Source organism: Vicia villosa, linkage group LG1 (genome assembly GCF_029867415.1).
Source record: "Vicia villosa cultivar HV-30 ecotype Madison, WI linkage group LG1, Vvil1.0, whole genome shotgun sequence".
NCBI classification, from domain to species: Eukaryota; Viridiplantae; Streptophyta; class Magnoliopsida; order Fabales; family Fabaceae; genus Vicia; species Vicia villosa.
Window position 1 is genome coordinate 85796337 of NC_081180.1, and position 17982 is coordinate 85814318.

The 17982-nt window shown below is 35.8% G+C and overlaps 1 protein-coding gene across 1 annotated transcript; it reads left to right on the top strand.

The window, feature by feature from the left end:
* The first annotated feature begins 214 nt into the window (after positions 1-214).
* Positions 215-1471, top strand: LOC131643414 (cysteine-rich repeat secretory protein 38-like). The gene is made up of 2 exons (XM_058913629.1): positions 215-1042; positions 1138-1471. The coding sequence occupies exon 1, from the start codon at positions 261-263 to the stop codon at positions 1038-1040; it is 780 nt and encodes a 259-aa protein (XP_058769612.1). The 5' UTR covers positions 215-260; the 3' UTR covers positions 1041-1042; positions 1138-1471.
* Positions 1472-17982: the final 16511 nt, after the last annotated feature.

The following is a 17982-nucleotide window of genomic DNA, read 5'->3' on the forward strand; positions in this document are numbered from 1 at the left end:
TTGCATTAACAAATTTTTACTAGTGACCATAAGTGGTGGTCGATGTCTTTTCCCCAACTTCAACTTAAAAAATTAGCCATTTTCTTTGGCTTTGTAGTGGATTCATTGATTCAATCTTTAAAAATTATAAAATAATTAGCAAGTTATATCAAACATCACCATTCACCAAGAAAGGTTACTTCATCATTGCCTATAAAAACTCACCCCTACATCAAAACCTTCAAATCATCCTATTAGTTTATCCCCAAGCTACAATCAACATGTCTATTCTCTCTTTAAGCCCACTTTCCTTTCTTTGTAAACTCTTTCTCATCACTATCCTTTTCACATCTAAATCCAAAGCAGACAACAACGACCAAAAATTCCATTACTTCTGTGACCAAAACAACGACAGAGGTAACTACATAACCGGAGATACATACTCCAACAACCTCAAATTCGCTTTTCTGCGCCTCACTTACAACTTAAAACTCGACAACGGTTTCACCAACACCATTTATGGCGAAAACAACAACAAAGTTAACCTGATGGGAATATGTAGAGGAGACATTAGTCCTCAAGACTGTCGCAAATGTCTCATTGGTTCTAAATTCAATCTAACACAAGCATGTCCAAACAAAAAAGAAGCAATAGGTTGGTACGAGGACGAGAAATGCATGTTGCGTTACTCAGACCGTTCGATTTTAGGCCTAAATGAAATTGGACCCGCTTATTTTGCATGGAACTTGAACAATGCAACATTAGCAGATCAGTTTAACGTTGTGGTGAAACAGTTGTTGAATGATTTGAAAAGCAAAGCTATAAAAGGTGACTCGAATCGTAAGTATGTTGTGGGAACATTACCAGGTCCTAGTAATGATCAAGTAATATATGGTCTTGTTCAGTGTACACCTGATTTGAGTGGTCCACAGTGTGATGATTGCTTGATTTCATCTATCGTTGAGGTTTCGAGATGTTGTAGTAATAGGATTGGTGCGAGAATTGTTAGACCAAGCTGTAATTTGAGATTTGAAACTTCGTATCAGTTCTATCAACCATGAAGGTAATTCTTTCATTATGCTTAGTTACTTGTTGAAGAGAAAGTGTTATGCTAAATTCTTATGGATATCTCAGTGTGAATTAGTTGTATTTTTGCAGATAAAGGAAACACATGAAGAAGTATTGCAGCTATATATAATTGTGTCACTGTTGAGTATCTTGTTGTGCCTACTTTTATCTGTGTGTCTGTTTGATAATAAGGATAATCAACTAAACTTTGAACTATACATGTCTGTTTGAGAATAAGGATAATCGACTAAACTTTGAACTATTTGTAATAAGCACAGATACTTCATTAGGAGAATCTTGTGTATATATGCTGCAACATGTCTAGTTGAGTTGCTTGTAATATTTGATGTCAATGTTATGAAAAACTATCTATTATCTATATGTAATATATTAAATCTGAAACCGACACATGTTGACATGAAAATTTCTTCACCCACCTCCTAACTTTCTTGCCCACCCCTGATGAATTTACCACACTACCCCTTGTTTCGGAAGTTCATTTCCGAAAAGGTACTTTTTTTTGTTAAAAAAGGTGTTTTCGGAAATGCATCTCCGAAAACGTGTTTTTTTTAATATAAAATATTGATTTCGGAGATGCATCTCCGAAATAAAGTTACTTTTCAGAAAATGTGGTGTTTTCGGAAGTTCATCTCCGAACGCACCCCCTTGGAGGAATTCGGAAATGAACTTCCGAAATATTCCAAGACCAAATTGGTCTTGGAATGTTTCGGATATACACTTCCGAAATAATTAATAATTATTAAAAAAAATTAAAATCAAGGTGAATCAATACAATTAATAGGTATAAAATCAAGGTGAATCAATAAAATGAAGGTGAATCAATAAAATGAAGGTGAATCAATAAAATCAAGGTGAATCAAAACATCCTAAACTATTTGAAAGTTAAACATTATTTTACTAACTTATATAAATCAAAAACATTTTAATTCCATAAGTAAATTTTGAATTATATAGAATTAAATATAAAATTTATTCATTAAATAAAATTATGACAAAATTTTTTTTTAATTTTTTTAAACTAAATAAAAAATTATCTCATTTTTAATTATGAATCAGAATAGAAATATATAATATATAATAATAATTATTAATTTTGTAAGTGAAATATATAAATATAAAATATATAAATATATAATAATTAATATATAAATATATAAATATATAATAATTATTATAAATTAAAACACTCATTTTTTTAATTTTTATAATTATTATATAAATATATAAATATATTTATAATTAATATATAATAATTATTATATAAATATATAAATATATAATAATTTTTATAAATATATAATAATTTTTACAAATATATAATAATTGTTATATAAATATATAAATTAAAACACTAATTTTTTAATTTTTTTTGTAAATACATAATGATTATTATAAATATATAAATATATAAATAAAAAATTATAACTCATTTTGTAAGTGAAATTATTTTAATTTTTTTAATTAAAATTATTTTAAATTTTAAAATATGAATCAGAAAAGAAATATATAATAATTATTATTCATAACTAATAAATTATATCAAAATATATAATAATTATTATTTATTACTCATAAATTATATCAAATTTATAATATATAAATTAATTTTTAGATTTTTTTGTTTTTTCGGAGATGCATCTCCGAATTAATCAAAATCCCAATTTTTGGGATTTTTTCGGAAATGCACTTCCGAAGTCTAAAAAAATTTAGAAAAAAAAAATTCGGAAATGCATTTCTGAAGCAGGGTAAAATGGGATTTTCGCTGGGGGTGACCCCCATAAGGAGGTGGGTAAAGAAAAAACCTTTTTATTTCATTTGTGCTACATCATTTCATGAATTTTTTTTTTGAATAACCAATTTTTTAAAAAAAAATTCAGAAATAACCAACTTTTCAAAAAAATTCCCCAAATGTCCATTTTTTGCTAAAAAATACACGTTGTCGCCAGGGGGGGGTGGCGACAACACTGGGCTTTAAGAGCATTCGCCAGGCCCACTGGCGCCCATGTGCAGTTTTTAGGTGTTGTCGCCACCCCCCCCGGCGACAACACCCCCCCTTATTTTTTTTTTCTTTTTTTTTTTTGTAATTTTTTTTCTTTAACATTAATTTCTCTTAATTTTTTTCAGTATTTTTTTTTTAATAACTACAATGTTTTAATAATTTTTTGTTAGCTATTTTTTTAGTTTTTTTTTTAACAACAATTTTTCAATAATTTTTTTATATTGTTTTTTTTATCTATCTTGTTAAAATTATTTTTGGAATATAAATGTTAATTAACTTATTTATAATTTAGTGTCTGAACATGGTTAATAATATATATTTTATTGGTCAATGAAGTAGTGGAAGTAGTTAATGAATTATAAGTAAAATAATTAATTAATAACTTATATTTTTGTGGTTAATATAGTCGTGAAGTTGGTTAGTAAAACAATGTTATATTTATATTATAAAATAAATTTTAAGATTAAATATTTTTTTAAAAAAATAATATTATTTTAAAAAATATTAAATACATTAAAATATAAGTTGGACATTCGTTAAAATAATTATATATTAAGATACAATAACGATACATTGACGATAGAAATACATTAAAATTAAAGACATTTCAAAAAACATTAACGATACAAATACATTATAATTAAAAACATTACAAAATACATTGAAGATACAAATAAAAATCTTATTGCGCGCCACGTGGACCATGGTACGATCCACATTGAGGTTGCCGAATGGGTCGTGTAGACGGGTCACGAGTTGGTAATGCCCCCTATTTCCGCGACGACGCCCCCCTCTATTTGGTTCGTCTTGTGCCATAGTCGACGGTCCCTGAATGAAACCTGGGTCTTCAACATCTTGACCTATAGAATTCCCTCCATAGGATAGGCGGGTGCCCGCGGCGCTGTCGAAGCTGTGTCTAGGCGGGTTAAAATTTCTCCTAGTGGGTGCGGCCTGGAAGTTTTGGAAGTTGGTGGTGGATCCGGTTTGGTTAAAATACAATGGTTGTGGCGGTGTGTTGAAGTCAAATTGTTGGCTGGGGTACTGTGATGTGTGTTGGTCGAATGTGGTGTATTGCGGGTATTCTTCTTCTATGCCCATGTCGGGGGTCATTGGTGGTGATCTTGAAGAGCCCCCTGCATGGAATTCCTGGAAATGTGATCTAGAAGAGCTCCCTGCATGGAATTCTTGATTTTGTGGTTGAGTTTGGGATGAAAAAAACGGGTGGAGTTGTTGGGAATGTTGTTGGTAAAAAGGTGTTTGTGGTTGCATTGGTTGTTGGTGGTAACTTTGTTGTTGTTGTTGTTGGTGTTGTTGTGGGTAATGTTGTTGTGGGTAATGTTGTTGTTGGTAATTTGGTGGTGGTTGTTGTTGTTGTTGGTAATTTGGTGGCGGTGGTTGTTGTTGTTGTTGGTGGTAATTTGGTGGTGGTTGTTGTTGTCCTCCAAAATATGGAGGTTGTGCTCGCGGGTCAGCTAAATAGAAAGGGGCAGACACAATCATTTCAGGATTTGTGACGGTCCTGTACCAGTTTACATACTCAACAGTTGGCTTCATTTCTCCCGGCGCCACAGGAAATTCTAGAACCGTTTTTGATCGACGAGCCCATATTTTACGCTGCTCTATGGCAAAGGACTTGTAATTTTGTACGTACCACTGTTCGCTAACCTTCGCAAGATGCCAACGTCCCAAACAGTCAGGCTCAGGTGGGTCAGGGATACCTTGATGCATGCCGAATTGGAGCTTCACACGGTCACTCGGGTGCATCTCCACAGTGGTGAACCGTATGATGGGTGATTTTGCTGTCCAAATAGCCGCCTCGTCAAGGTCGGGTACGTGGTCCAATTCCAAGTAAGGACGCCAAATAAACTGCAAAGCAAATAATATTAATTTCAGAATTTAGAAGATAGTTATTTTTAAAAATATATTTAGAAAATGGACATTTTTAGAGGTATTACTTCTTGGGGTCCTAGTCGATCTAATAGCTGGCGGTAGAAAATGATTTTGGAATCAGGCGTTTTGGACCAATCCATTCCGAGTGCATTGAACCTAAACACATTAAAAGATATAAATCAATATAGTTACAAATAATAATAGAATAAAAGGCAATAATTAAAATAAGATCCAAAAGTTACCTTGAAGCGTAAGGGAAGGCGTAACTGTTTGGATTTGCAGGGGCCAATATCGGCATCCTCCACCATGCCCATGCTTGTAGCAAGAATGCACATCCACTAAATGTACAACTATCCTTTTTTGCACATTTGCATAAGGAACTATATAGGTATGCCAACACAGCCGAACCCCAACTATATGTCTTTATTGCATCAATGTCCCCAAGTAAACACAAGTACATAAAATTAACACTATTTCCCGTGCCTTCGGGAAATAGAAACCTACCAAACAACAACATAATATACATCCTAGTTTTCCGCAGTATAGTTTCTTCGTCAGAAAACTGATCCAATTGAAGCCCAACATAAGCTTCCTGAAGGCCAGCAAGCTTTATACCTTGGCCCCTACCCCTTTGTTGCCCCTCACCCTCTATTAAATCCACACCCAACAATTCGACGCATAGGGCGTTTGGTTGTTGGACATTTCCATACACTGCCTTTCCATTTGTTTTGAGACCCAACAACATGTACACGTCCTCTAGAGTGACGGTACATTCACCCATTGGAAGGTGAAAAGTATGAGTCTCAGGCCTCCAACGCTCACACAATGCTAATATAAACTTCATATCAACTGAGGTATGTGTTAAGTTCATTACCTCACCAAATCCCGCACGTTTAACGTAGTCCACAATCAAAGGGTCAAGAGCAATCATCTTACCAGCACGGGTCCTAAATCTCGTGACATCCTATAAAAAAAACACCTCCCATAAGTATTTGAAATTAGTAAATTTAAGTAAAAAAAATTAAGTGTTTACTCAAACTTACATAAGTGGCAATGTTTGCAATGGTGCCTCGATGCTCTTGACCCATAGTTAGGAGAGACATGTTTGTTGATGACGAAACACAAAGTTGCTCTGATGATAAGTTGCTCTGATGAAAGTATAAGAGGTGATGAAGAAAATGAACAAGTTTGGGAACATATTTATAGCCAAAATGCATAGGTTATTACGAGATTCCCTGCAGTGTCTTGTCCCGTCAAGTCTGTGGTGGGGACGAGATTCCTTGCAGTGTCTTGTCCCGTCATGTCTGTGGTGGGGACGAGATTCCCTGCAGTGTCTTGTCCCGTCATGTCTGTGGTGGGGACGAGAATCCCTGCATTGTCTTGTCCCGTCATGTCTGTGGTGGGGACGAGATTCCCTGCAGTGTCTTGTCTTGTCATGTCTGTGGTGGGGACGAGATTCCCTGCAGTGTCTTGTCTTGTCATGTCTGTGGTGGGGGGACTAGATTGCTATAGAGGCATGCATTCTTGTCATGCTAAATTATGTTAAACCATTGCATGCACCGATTTATCATATACTTTTATTTTTTATTTAGATGTTTTTATTTTTATTTTAATTCATTTAACACATATACTTATTACTACATTGTGCAGAATTATTGCTTCATTTCTTGCATGCATTAGCCTTGTGTAAGAGGTGGGGACGAGAATCTTTTGTGTCATGCATTAGTCATGTCATATTTGAATCTTGTGCAGAATTATTGCTTCATTTCTTGCATGCATTAGCCTTGTGTAAGAGGTGGGGACGAGAATCTTTTGTGTCATGCATTAGTCATGTCATATTTGAATCTTGTGCAGAATTATTGCTTCATTTCTTGCATGCATTAGCCTTGTGTAAGAGGTGGGGACGAGAATCTTTTGTGTCATGCATTAGTCATGTCATATTTGAATCTTGTGCAGAATTATTGCTTCATTTCTTGCATGCATTAGCCTTGTGTAAGAGGTGGGGACGAGAATCTTTTGTGACATGCATTAGTCTGGTCTTGTCATGTTTATGTTAGATTTTGAGAATTTTATATTATACTAGATTTTAATTCATTATCATAATTTGTGACATGCATTATCATAATTTTTAATTCATTTAAAACATACAATTATAATAGATTTTGAGACCTTTATATTAAACTAGCGCAGATATATATATTATGGAAAACATTAATTCATTCATTCATTAAAAAGGTACATTGACAATAACCAACACAGAAACTAAAACATCTAAGAAAATAACACATAACAACTTGTAGTACACGCTCGATCATTGCAACAAACACAACAACACTTAATCTAAACTACTCGAGTATCACTGCAAGAACAAGTGGATTTTCAACGCCTCGGTTAACCTCTCCACTGTGTGTCCAAAACATTAGATCCACGTCCACATCGTCTTTCACACGGTCCCAATAATACATGTAGGTGCCTTCTGGATTATTATCCGTCAACGTAATGTATGGACAACGGTAATCTATCTGTTTAACTTTTCTGGTCGGACCATCTAGTTGACGAAACCCAGTGTTGATGGCTCTAACAATTCTCTGGAAATTCCAATGGGGGTTAAGGCAGACACGCATGTGACTACCTTCCTCAAAAAAAACGACAGCCCAAACTGAGTTCATTTTTAGTGTTTGCAGTAAGAATGAAGAAAGAGTTGGTACTTCAACTCCACACACACACACCTTTATTTATAGTGGGTGAAATACCGCGGAAAATAATTTTGCTAATTATTAATAACTTCAATACTAATTGGAAACTTTGTAATGTTAAAAAAACATTTCATTAATATATGCTCAGAGCATTTAATTGGACGGTACAGAAGTAGCTGAAATGATAAAGAAACTGCAACATCTAGGATATTACAACGGTTAGGACAATGTCTTCTCTGTCCTCCATCATTCGAGTGCATTGAATGTCGTCCTCCATTGTCTCCCACCAACGCTGTCTTTCAAGAAAAGCACCTCCCCTTGTTCTAAGTCTCTTGATAGATCTGATTTGTTCGCCTTGACTCCACTCTCCCTCCAAAAACCTGAGAAGGGTTCTCTTAAGCTGGTCCATGGATTGAATGTTCCAAAACATTACCTGCATGGGAGGTTTGACGGCAGAGAAAATAACGTATCCGTTCCTTCGAACAATGGGAGGTTGATAGTCCAAACGCCTTACAGGTGGTGGAGGCTCAGTAGTCCGGTGCGTGCTATCTGGCCTTATTCGAGATCTCATTTTTTCGTGTGTGTACTGATGCACACAAGAAACCCTAATTTATAGAGGGACAATTAGGGTTTCATTTACAAGGGAAAAACATAAACAATAATTTTGAAGAATAAAAATTAGGGCCCCACATGGTCCCCATCTGTTTTCTGTCCTTCGCATGCGTCCGAAACGAGTTCCTGTACCCTAGCATGCGCCTGTAATGATTCCTGAAGCGATTCCTGATAGATTCCTGCAACGATTCCCCCTATCTTCATGCATGCAGCCCTATCTTTTGTGGCATGCATTAGTCATGTCAAAGTTACTATCTTGTGCAGAATTATTGCTTCATTTCTTGCATGCATTACCCTTGTGTAAGAGGTGGGGACGAGATTCTCTTGTGGCATGCATTAGTCATGTCAAAGTTACTATCTTGTGCAGAATTATTGCTTAATTTCTTGCATGCATTACCCTTGTGTAAGATTTCTTGCATGATATATAGGAACTACTTCACATACTATTTTTTACAACCATCACAACTTTCCCAAACATTTCTTCCTTTTACAACACAACACAATTCTCACATTTCTTCTTTCACAAACACATATCAAAATTATGGCATCCACCTCGCAGTTCAAAGTTCGTGTTCATATGAATGGTGAGACATACCACTGCGACACAAACGGTTTTATCTTTAGAAACACAAACTCAACACGTTTTGCTCTAAATAGACAATCAGATTTCTCTTATCTAAAAAGGAAAATCGAATCCAAAATAAGAGAACAAGTTTCTCAGATCTTTTACCGACAACCCCTTCTTCAACCTAACAACTCAGTCATGTTTTGTCAATCAGAGATAACAACTGACTTAGAGGTCCAAAACATGTTCCTCACCCATGAGTATTTTGGTTATGATTATCTGGAACTGTACGTAGTGGTTGAACAAAATGCTCCTTCGCAAAATATTCAGTCACAAGTTATTGATCCTGTTGTTGATGACGAACAACAACCCGAACATGTCATTGACGAAGAAACTGATATAGAAGATGTTGTTGATGAGTTGGTGAATCGTGAATCCGAAGATGAAGGTGACGAAGAAGTTCCAGTACCGGATCCAGTACCGGATACACATGCATATTCACCTCCGGCACATTTCACAACGCTTAATTTGGGAGAGGACGAGCCATCGTCCGATATGTTCTACAATCCATACATGAGGTCAAGCGAGGAGTTAAAAGAGGGTGACACGTTTCGTTCGAAGGATGATTGTCTGTTGGCTATAAAAAATTGGCACTTAGCAAATTGTGTTGATTTTAAAGCCGATCGATCAAATCCAGAGAGAGTCACTATTGCATGCAAAAACCCGGAATGTGGATACATGCTGAAGGCATCGTTCAGAAAGAAGTTTAACGCGTGGGTGATACGTTCGATATCTCAAGCCCACACCTGCGTCACCACTAACATGGCGCAAGATCATCGAAAACTCAGTCATGACATGATATGCCATACCATCATTCCTCTGGTCGAAACTGACCCATCCCTGAAGGTGAAGACAATTATTTCTCATTACGTTTCTGTGTTCAAATACAGACCTTCGTACAGAAAGGCTTGGTTGGCGAAACAGAAAGCAATTGAAAGAGTCTACGGCAACTGGGAGGAATCGTACCAACAACTTCCTCGCTACCTGGCTGCACTGCAATTGTATTCACCTGGGACTGTTAGTATATTGGAGACACTGTAGGCACAGTCCCATGACGGAACCCCTCTCGAAGGTAATGGAATCTTCCATAGACTATTCTGGGCGTTTCAACCATGCATCGTCGGTTTTGGTTTTTGCAAGCCGATTATTCAAATTGATGGAACGTGGCTGTATGGGAAATACAAGGGAACTTTGTTGATGGCGGTCGCGCAGGATGGAAATAGCAACATTTTTCCAATAGCATTTGCTTTGGTAGAAGGCGAAACAGCTGCTGCTTGGGGTTTCTTTCTGAAGAATCTCCGAGCTAGAGTCGCTCCACAACCTAATCTTTGTTTGATTTCTGACAGGCACGCTTCTATTGACAGCGCATACAACAATCCGGCAAATGGTTGGCACAACCCTCCGTCTAAGCATGTCTACTGTATTAGGCACATAGCACAGAATTTTATGAGAGAGATCAAGGATAAATTTTTGAAGAACCACTTGGTGAACGCGGGGTATGCCTTAAATCAACCTGGATTTCAATACTACCGCCGAGAAATAGCGTTGACAAATCCAGATGCAGGGAGGTGGATTGACAGCATTGATAGAGCAAGATGGACTAGGTCATACGACGATGGGGCTAGGTGGGGCCACATGACTACAAATCTTGTGGAATCAATGAACGGGGTTTTCAAAGGCATACGAAACCTACCTGTAACTGCCATTGTTAGTGCTACGTATTTTCGGATGGCAACTTTGTTCGCCACACGAGGTAAGAGGTGGAATTCAGTGTTACAAACACAACAGGTATATAGCGATGTCTGCATGAAATATATACAACAGGAATCTGTCAAGGGTAACACTCATCGGGTGACCGAGTTCGACCGTCATGGCCACACCTTCAGTGTAAAGGAAACAATTGACCACAACCAGGGACTTCCACGACAACAGTATCGCGTCAATATCCCAGATCGTTGGTGCGACTGTGGCCAATTTCAAGCATATCGCATGCCTTGCTCCCATGTCCTTGCAGCATGTTCACATACTCACTTTGATGCATTATCTTTGGTATCAGAAATTTACAAGGTTTCAACGTTGCTCAACGTATACGACAATTACTTCCCGGTGGTAGCAATGGAAGCATATTGGCCTGTGTACGAGGGGGAAACAGTTTGGCATAACGATTTAATGCGTCGGAATAAAAGCGGTCGACCAAACAGCAGACGTATTAGAACCGAGATGGACGTAACTGAAAAAATGCAGAGGAAGTGTAGTATATGTCGTGAGGTAGGACATAATAGGACCAAATGTCCCAATCGTGGATCTAGTTCCACAACATAGTTATTAGTTTCGATGATGTTTGTAATTTACTTTTTCAATGAAATGAACTTGTTTTTTTATAAATTTTATGGGTTACAACACAAAAAAAATTACTAAATAAAAAAAAGTTCATGGTACATATTGAAAGAAATTACCAAATATTACCATGGAGAAAATATTTGGAACCAATAAAATTTACAAAGATTTAAGAGAAAATAGTACCGAAAACATTAATATTGAAAGTAAAAAATTACCTAAAATATAATACCATGAAAAAAAATTAAGAGGAAATAATGAAAAAAATTACATTAATATTGAAAAAAAATTAAGAGGAAATAATGAAAAAAATTACATTAATATTGAAAAAAATAATTAAGAGGAAACAATGAATAAAATTAAGAGGAAATAATGAAAAAAATTAAGTGGAAATAATGAAAATAAGATTGAAAAATATTGAAAATTACATTAATATTGAAAAAAAAATTAAGAGGAAATAATGAAAAAAATTAAGAGGAAATAATGAAAAAAATTACATTAATATTGAAAATTACATTAATATTGAAAAAAATTACATTAATATTGAAAATTACATTAATATTGAAAAAAATAATTATTTAAAAAATCCATGTTGAAATAATATTTGCAAAATATAACATAAAAAAAATTTAGAATACATTATGTTAAAGAAAAAATAATTACAAAAAAAAAAGAAAAAAAAATAAAGGGGGGGTGTTGTCGCCAGGGGGGGTGGCGACAACACCTAAAAAATACACATGGGCGCCAGGCCCAATGGCGACTGCTCTTAAAGCCCAGTGTTGTCGCCACCCCCCCTGGCGACAACGTGTATTTTTTAGCAAAAAATGGACATTTGGGGAAATATTTTGAAAAGTTTGTTATTTCTGAAATTTTTTTAAAAAAATTGGATATTCAAAAAAAAAATTCTCATTTCATAGTCTTATGTGGCACCTCCAAAATTTTATTTTCACTTTTAAATATAGATAAATGCAATGTTTATTCTCTATTGGAGATCACGGATTCGAATCTTGGAAAAGATTAAAAAAAAATCATTTTTTAACAAAATTGATCTAACAAGACAATAGCTATTCCAACTATGTATATTTTCCTAAATTTCAAATTTAAAATAGACATGTAAATAAACACTAATATTAAAATGATATTTTCTTTGAAATCATAAAAAAAAAAAAACAATTTCTTTAATCCACTCCTTGGGTTGAGAACCCTTGCTAAAAACTCCATAATACCCCTGACTTCGAAGATGCATCTTCGAAATTATATTTTTTCATTATTTCGGAGATATATTTCCGAAATATGCTCTGAGTTTTTCTTTTTTTTCAAAACAATGATTAATCTCATATTTTACATTAATCGACAAAATAGAATAAATACGAATAAAATATAACACGTAAATATGAATAAAATCCCAATTTTATAAATACAAAAATAGTTGTATGGGTAAGTGCTCAGTGTCAAAATAATACAACGAATACAAAAAAGTCAAGAATAAAACATAAATGGGCAACTGCTACTGAGTATGCCTAACCCTAACTCCCTGAAACCTCCTTTGCCTCCTATACGCCGTTGCACCGGCCGCGTCACTGACCATCCTCTCCACAATGGCAACTGCTTCTGGACCGTACTGCTCAATGATACCTTTGTCCAATGCATCCAGCCCAAGCATCTCTATCCGATGGCATACCGGCAGGAGATCAGTGGCATGGTCATCCTCGGCCTGATGGTTCTCCAAGATCTCCTCATGTGTTGGCCTAGGTGGATCTCCGGGAACGTCGCGTGTCATCAAAGGATGTGACACCAAATAGAATCATGTCACGTACCCCTCAACACAGTGCCACTCTTGGGTGGCCACCATACGCTGATACTCCTTAGGCACCAAATGATGCGCCCAATCCTCAAATATAGCAGTGAGGCCCACTCGGATAACGATGTCAGGAGCAGCCTCAAACGGAGACCTCGGTATCATCTGCACACGTCCAAACTGCCTCATGCACCGCTCCGGCAGATACCTGACCATGGTGTTGATCCCTCGTGCCAACAATCCAAAGTATAATGCAATGCGGTCGAATGGGACAACATTACGGTAATCAGTGAAGGACGTCTAATGGATGTATCGTGCGCAGTGCGGTCGAGGTACACACGATATGGGCCCACTGCGTTATTCGCCCTTTGGAGGAGGAATCGTGCGGCCCTAGGCATGACGTCATCGTACGCAAGATCAATGGCGAAGCCGTAGATGCGGTGGAAGTATGAGATGATCCATCCCTGAAACACAAATACGATACAATAGTATAATTTGTTAAAAAATATGAACCATAATTAAATGTGAAATAATTAAAAAGAAACGTAGCGTGAGGAGTGTGCATGATCCAGTCAACTGTCGGGTCTTCCAGTTGGAGGCTTCATTCAGCTTGTGGTATAGGTATACAAAAATAACTGCCACCCAGTTCCACTAGTCCACTGTAGTCAGATCGATAAAGCATCGGAGATACGTCATGTCGACGTAGGTTGCACTTTTGTCCACAAAAAGTGCAGTGCCTACCAAGAACAAGAACCAGCACCGCAGAGCGCAAGCACGGTGATACTCAGTAAAAAGCCTGTCACCCTCCTGCTCCGACTCCGTTGCCGCCACCAAGTGGTTCTCATACAGCTCTTTCAAGTTGAAGAACCTGATATGCGCCTCACTCGTCGCTCTGCACTCATAATCAGCCATGTTTAGGTCCATGCCCAGATAATCCACCATCCACTCTATGGCCTCAACCCTATGTATCCGGGAATGGTCCAACAGCCTCCATCTAATCAACAGGTGGAGCAGATAGGCCACGTCGTGTAAGGTGATCGTCAACTCCCCTACAGGAAGGTGGAAAGAAGACGTCTCCTTGTGCCACTACTCGACAAAAGCGCCCTGCATGCCGTGGCTGATGGTACTATATCCGGACATGTATAACTCGTCAAGCCCGCTCTCAACTACCACGTCATTAAACCACTGAGCCTGTTGTTTAAACAGAGAAAATATTTTCGCGCATGGTTCACGGATTTTATGGTCGGTCGTTCCTGTCACAACAAAAACAAAAAGAAAAAAGAAACTTAGTTAGACCGTTAGGAGAAAGTGGAATAAAAAACGATTAAATTATAAAGTGTAATTAAAAAAACTACCTCTCCCTCCCAAACACGTCGAGCGACGTGGTCATGGTAGTAAATCAGCACGGTAGTATCTGTAGGCCCACCCGGGTAGCCCTCCTCTGCATCATCCTCCCCGTGTAGAGAGTAAACATCGGGTATCTCCTTCTCGTCATGTCTCACCTCCTCCTCCTCACGTACCACCTCACGAGAGGAAGACGCCCGAGCCAGCTGACTCCTCAATCCTGATGAGGAACCAGCAGGCGCCTCATCCGTTTGGACGGGTACTCGTACTCGACCTCGTCCCCGTGTCGATGCTAGCTGTGTTGTCCGCTCGCGTCGAGCTGATGCGGTATGGGTCTTCCTACTCTATCTAAGTTGTGCCTTGTTTCCTGACATTTTCCTGAATAAATTGAAATCGGTAAGGCGAAAAAATTAAGAAAATAAAAAAAACATTTCTGACTACATTTCGAAAGTGCGTTTCTGAAACTGGTCAGAGAGGTGTTTTCGGAAGTGCACTTCCGAAACAACCTGCGAACTCATTTTTTGCAGAAATCCACTTCTTGCCCCTAACCTATTCTAATAGCCCTAATATGATTTTCAATCCTACAGTTTAAGGTTGTGAAACTTACAAATTTGAATCTTTGGATGTAGCCTTTGAAGTAGGCTTTGAATGTTGTAGAGCAAGTTTAGAGGTCCCCTTTGTGTAGTAGTATGAGCAAATGGTTGTTGTATTGAATATTTTGTGTTTTAGGCTAAAATGAAAAAGGGACGGAGGCTGTTTTGTTTAAACTGTAAAACACTGGTGTTTCCGGAGATGCATCTCCGAAATCACCTTTTCGGAAATGCATCTCCGAAAACACCTTATTTTTAAATAAAAAAATTAATTTCGAAGATGCATCTTCGAAATCCCTCTTTTTGATGACTTCGAAGATACACTTCCGAAATATAAGGGCGTTTTTGAAATTTCGCAGTGGTTCCTAAAATGGTAAAGAATGGATAAAGAAATTTTATAAAAAAAAATGAACAGTTAAAATAAATAATTTAAATCTCAAAATAGTTATAGTCCAAAATACATTATCTTATTAGTTAATTATTAACTTACATAAATATATTACTTTCATAAATACATATTATGAAAGTGAATTATATTTTACTATTTTTCGTTTGTAATAGTAATCATAGAGAATATAATAAAAATATTGAAAATAATGTTAAGAAAAAGAACACTCATATTTCAATTGACATATTAACGATAAAATTAGATAAATTTGTACAATTTCAAAAATAAAAAAATTAATTACTTAAAAAACAATTAAACTACTATAACAACAAACATTTTCAACCATTTATTCACTAGATAACTAAAGTTTGACAACAATAGATATAAATTTTATAAAGTTAATAAAATTTTATTTGATAATAATTACTTTAATTTTTTGTAAATACAAAGAATAAATACACACATTCAACAACTTGAAATTAAGTATCTAAATCAAAGATACCTACTTAAAACATATGAGAATAAAAACATAATAAATATCATTTTATAAGTATTTAAATTTGCAAAATCAATTACGTTTGTCATTCTCACTTTATAAACATGTATTTTTCTTTCAAATAATTTTTTTTTGTGATTAATTCATAGAATTGTCTTAATTATCATTCACAATAAATTATTGTAATATAAATTTAGTAATTGTGTTTTTTCAATACAAATTATGAATATATTTAAAATTGAATAAAAAGAATAAATTAATTTACAACAGTTTACTTGAGGATGTTTCTTTCTGCTAAACAATATGATCTCATGGTTTAACAAGAAGCAGAATTGTGTATCTCTTTCCACGGCTGAAGTTGAGTACATAGCAGCAAGTAGCAGTTGTTCTCAACTTGTGTGGATGAAGTAAATGTTGTTTGAATACAATGTCACGCAAGATGTTATGACATTATTTTGTGATAATTTGAGTGCTATCAATATCTCCAAAAATCCTATTCAACACAGTAGGACTAAGCACATTGACATTAGGCATCATTTTATAAGAGACCTTCTTGAAGACAAAGTCATATCACTTGAGCATGTGAATACTGAAAATCAGCTTACTGATATTTTTACAAAGGCTTTGGATGATGTCCAATCTGAGAAATTAGAGGCAAATTGGGCATTTGTGTGTGTGAAAAAATGTAGCAATTACTGACTAGGAGGCAGTCAAACATTGAAAAGAGAGAAATGCGACCAAAACACCGTCTCTCCCCTAACGTGATTGGTGCTTCCTTAATAAAGGAAAAGATAGTTTTATTAAGATACTCTCGGCATGTGGTACCTTGCTACCAGCAAGGTTATCCATTTGACCCAGAAATTTCATTATTGTTTATTTTGTTTGTGCGTTGTAAGGGCTACCATCAAGGATTTGTTTGTTGGGAAGATTGTTTCCACTTCAGTTTATTTCTAATCAATTAAATCTTGCTTGTAATAATGTTTTTAATTTTTATGAGGATTGACATAGAAAATTGGGTCATCCAAACTCTTCTATTTTGTCTCATTTATGTAAAACTGGTTTATTGGGAAATAAAAATGTTATTTCTAATGCCTTTGTTTCATGTTCTGTTTGCAAATAGGCTAAAAGTAAAACACTTCCTTTTCCGTCTGGTGCTCATCGTGCTTCCAAGTGTTTTGAGATGATTCATAGTGATGTATGGGGAATGTCTCTTGTAGTTTCTCATGCTCACTATAAATATTTTGTCACATTTATAGATGATTATAGTCATTTTACTTGAGTATATTTTCTCCGCTCTAAATCAGAAGTGTTTTCTATGTTTAAGAAATATTTAACATATGTTGAAACTCAATTTCAAGCAAATGTTAAAATTTCTTGCTCTGACTCTGGTGCTGAGTACATGTCTCATGAGTTTCAGGAATACCTACTGTAACACCCCATATTTTCCATTATTTAATTTAATTAGATTTTAAATTATTTAATTGGATTAATTGGCATTTTGGTAAATTATTGAGAAATATGGTAGAAATAAACAATTGGGCTTAGTGTAGTGGTTAGCAAAAGGGAGGTGTTAACTATGTAAGCCTTCTTGAGACATTTTCTATTTTTCATAAAATAAGGGAAATTGGAAAAGAAGGAAGTTAGAAGCAAAAGAGCAAGTCTAAGAAACAGAGAAGATACGTAAAAAGGAGAAGAAGAGGAAGAAGAGGACCTTCGAAGTTTCGACTCAAGAGGTAAGGGGGGACTCTTCAGGTTAGTGATTATTATATAATCAGGGGTAGTGAACTGGTTAGGATTGTTATTTGGTTCGATTGCATGTTTTGGTTTTTGGGGTTTTTGGGGATTTAGGTTGTTAATGTTGAATTGATGCAATTGATGAATTTGATGAATGGTTTGGTGTTAAATGACTTCTAAAACGTGTTATATTTGTATTATAATATGTTATCTGATGATGTTTTTGGTATGAGACTGTTTGGTGCGATTTGGATGAAATTGGGAGAAGAAATATGTTAAAATCGCAGAAAAATTCTGCATCTGCGAAGAATGCGTCGACCTAAGCGTCAGATGCGTCGACCTAAGTATCAGTTTGCGTCAACCTAAGTGACAGCATGTGACGACCTATAGGGTCAGCATGCGCAT

Excerpts from the sequence above, each read along its gene's own strand:
- LOC131643414 (XM_058913629.1), top strand. The coding sequence starts at position 261 with ATGTCTATTCTCTCTTTAAGCCCACTTTCCTTTCTTTGTAAACTCTTT.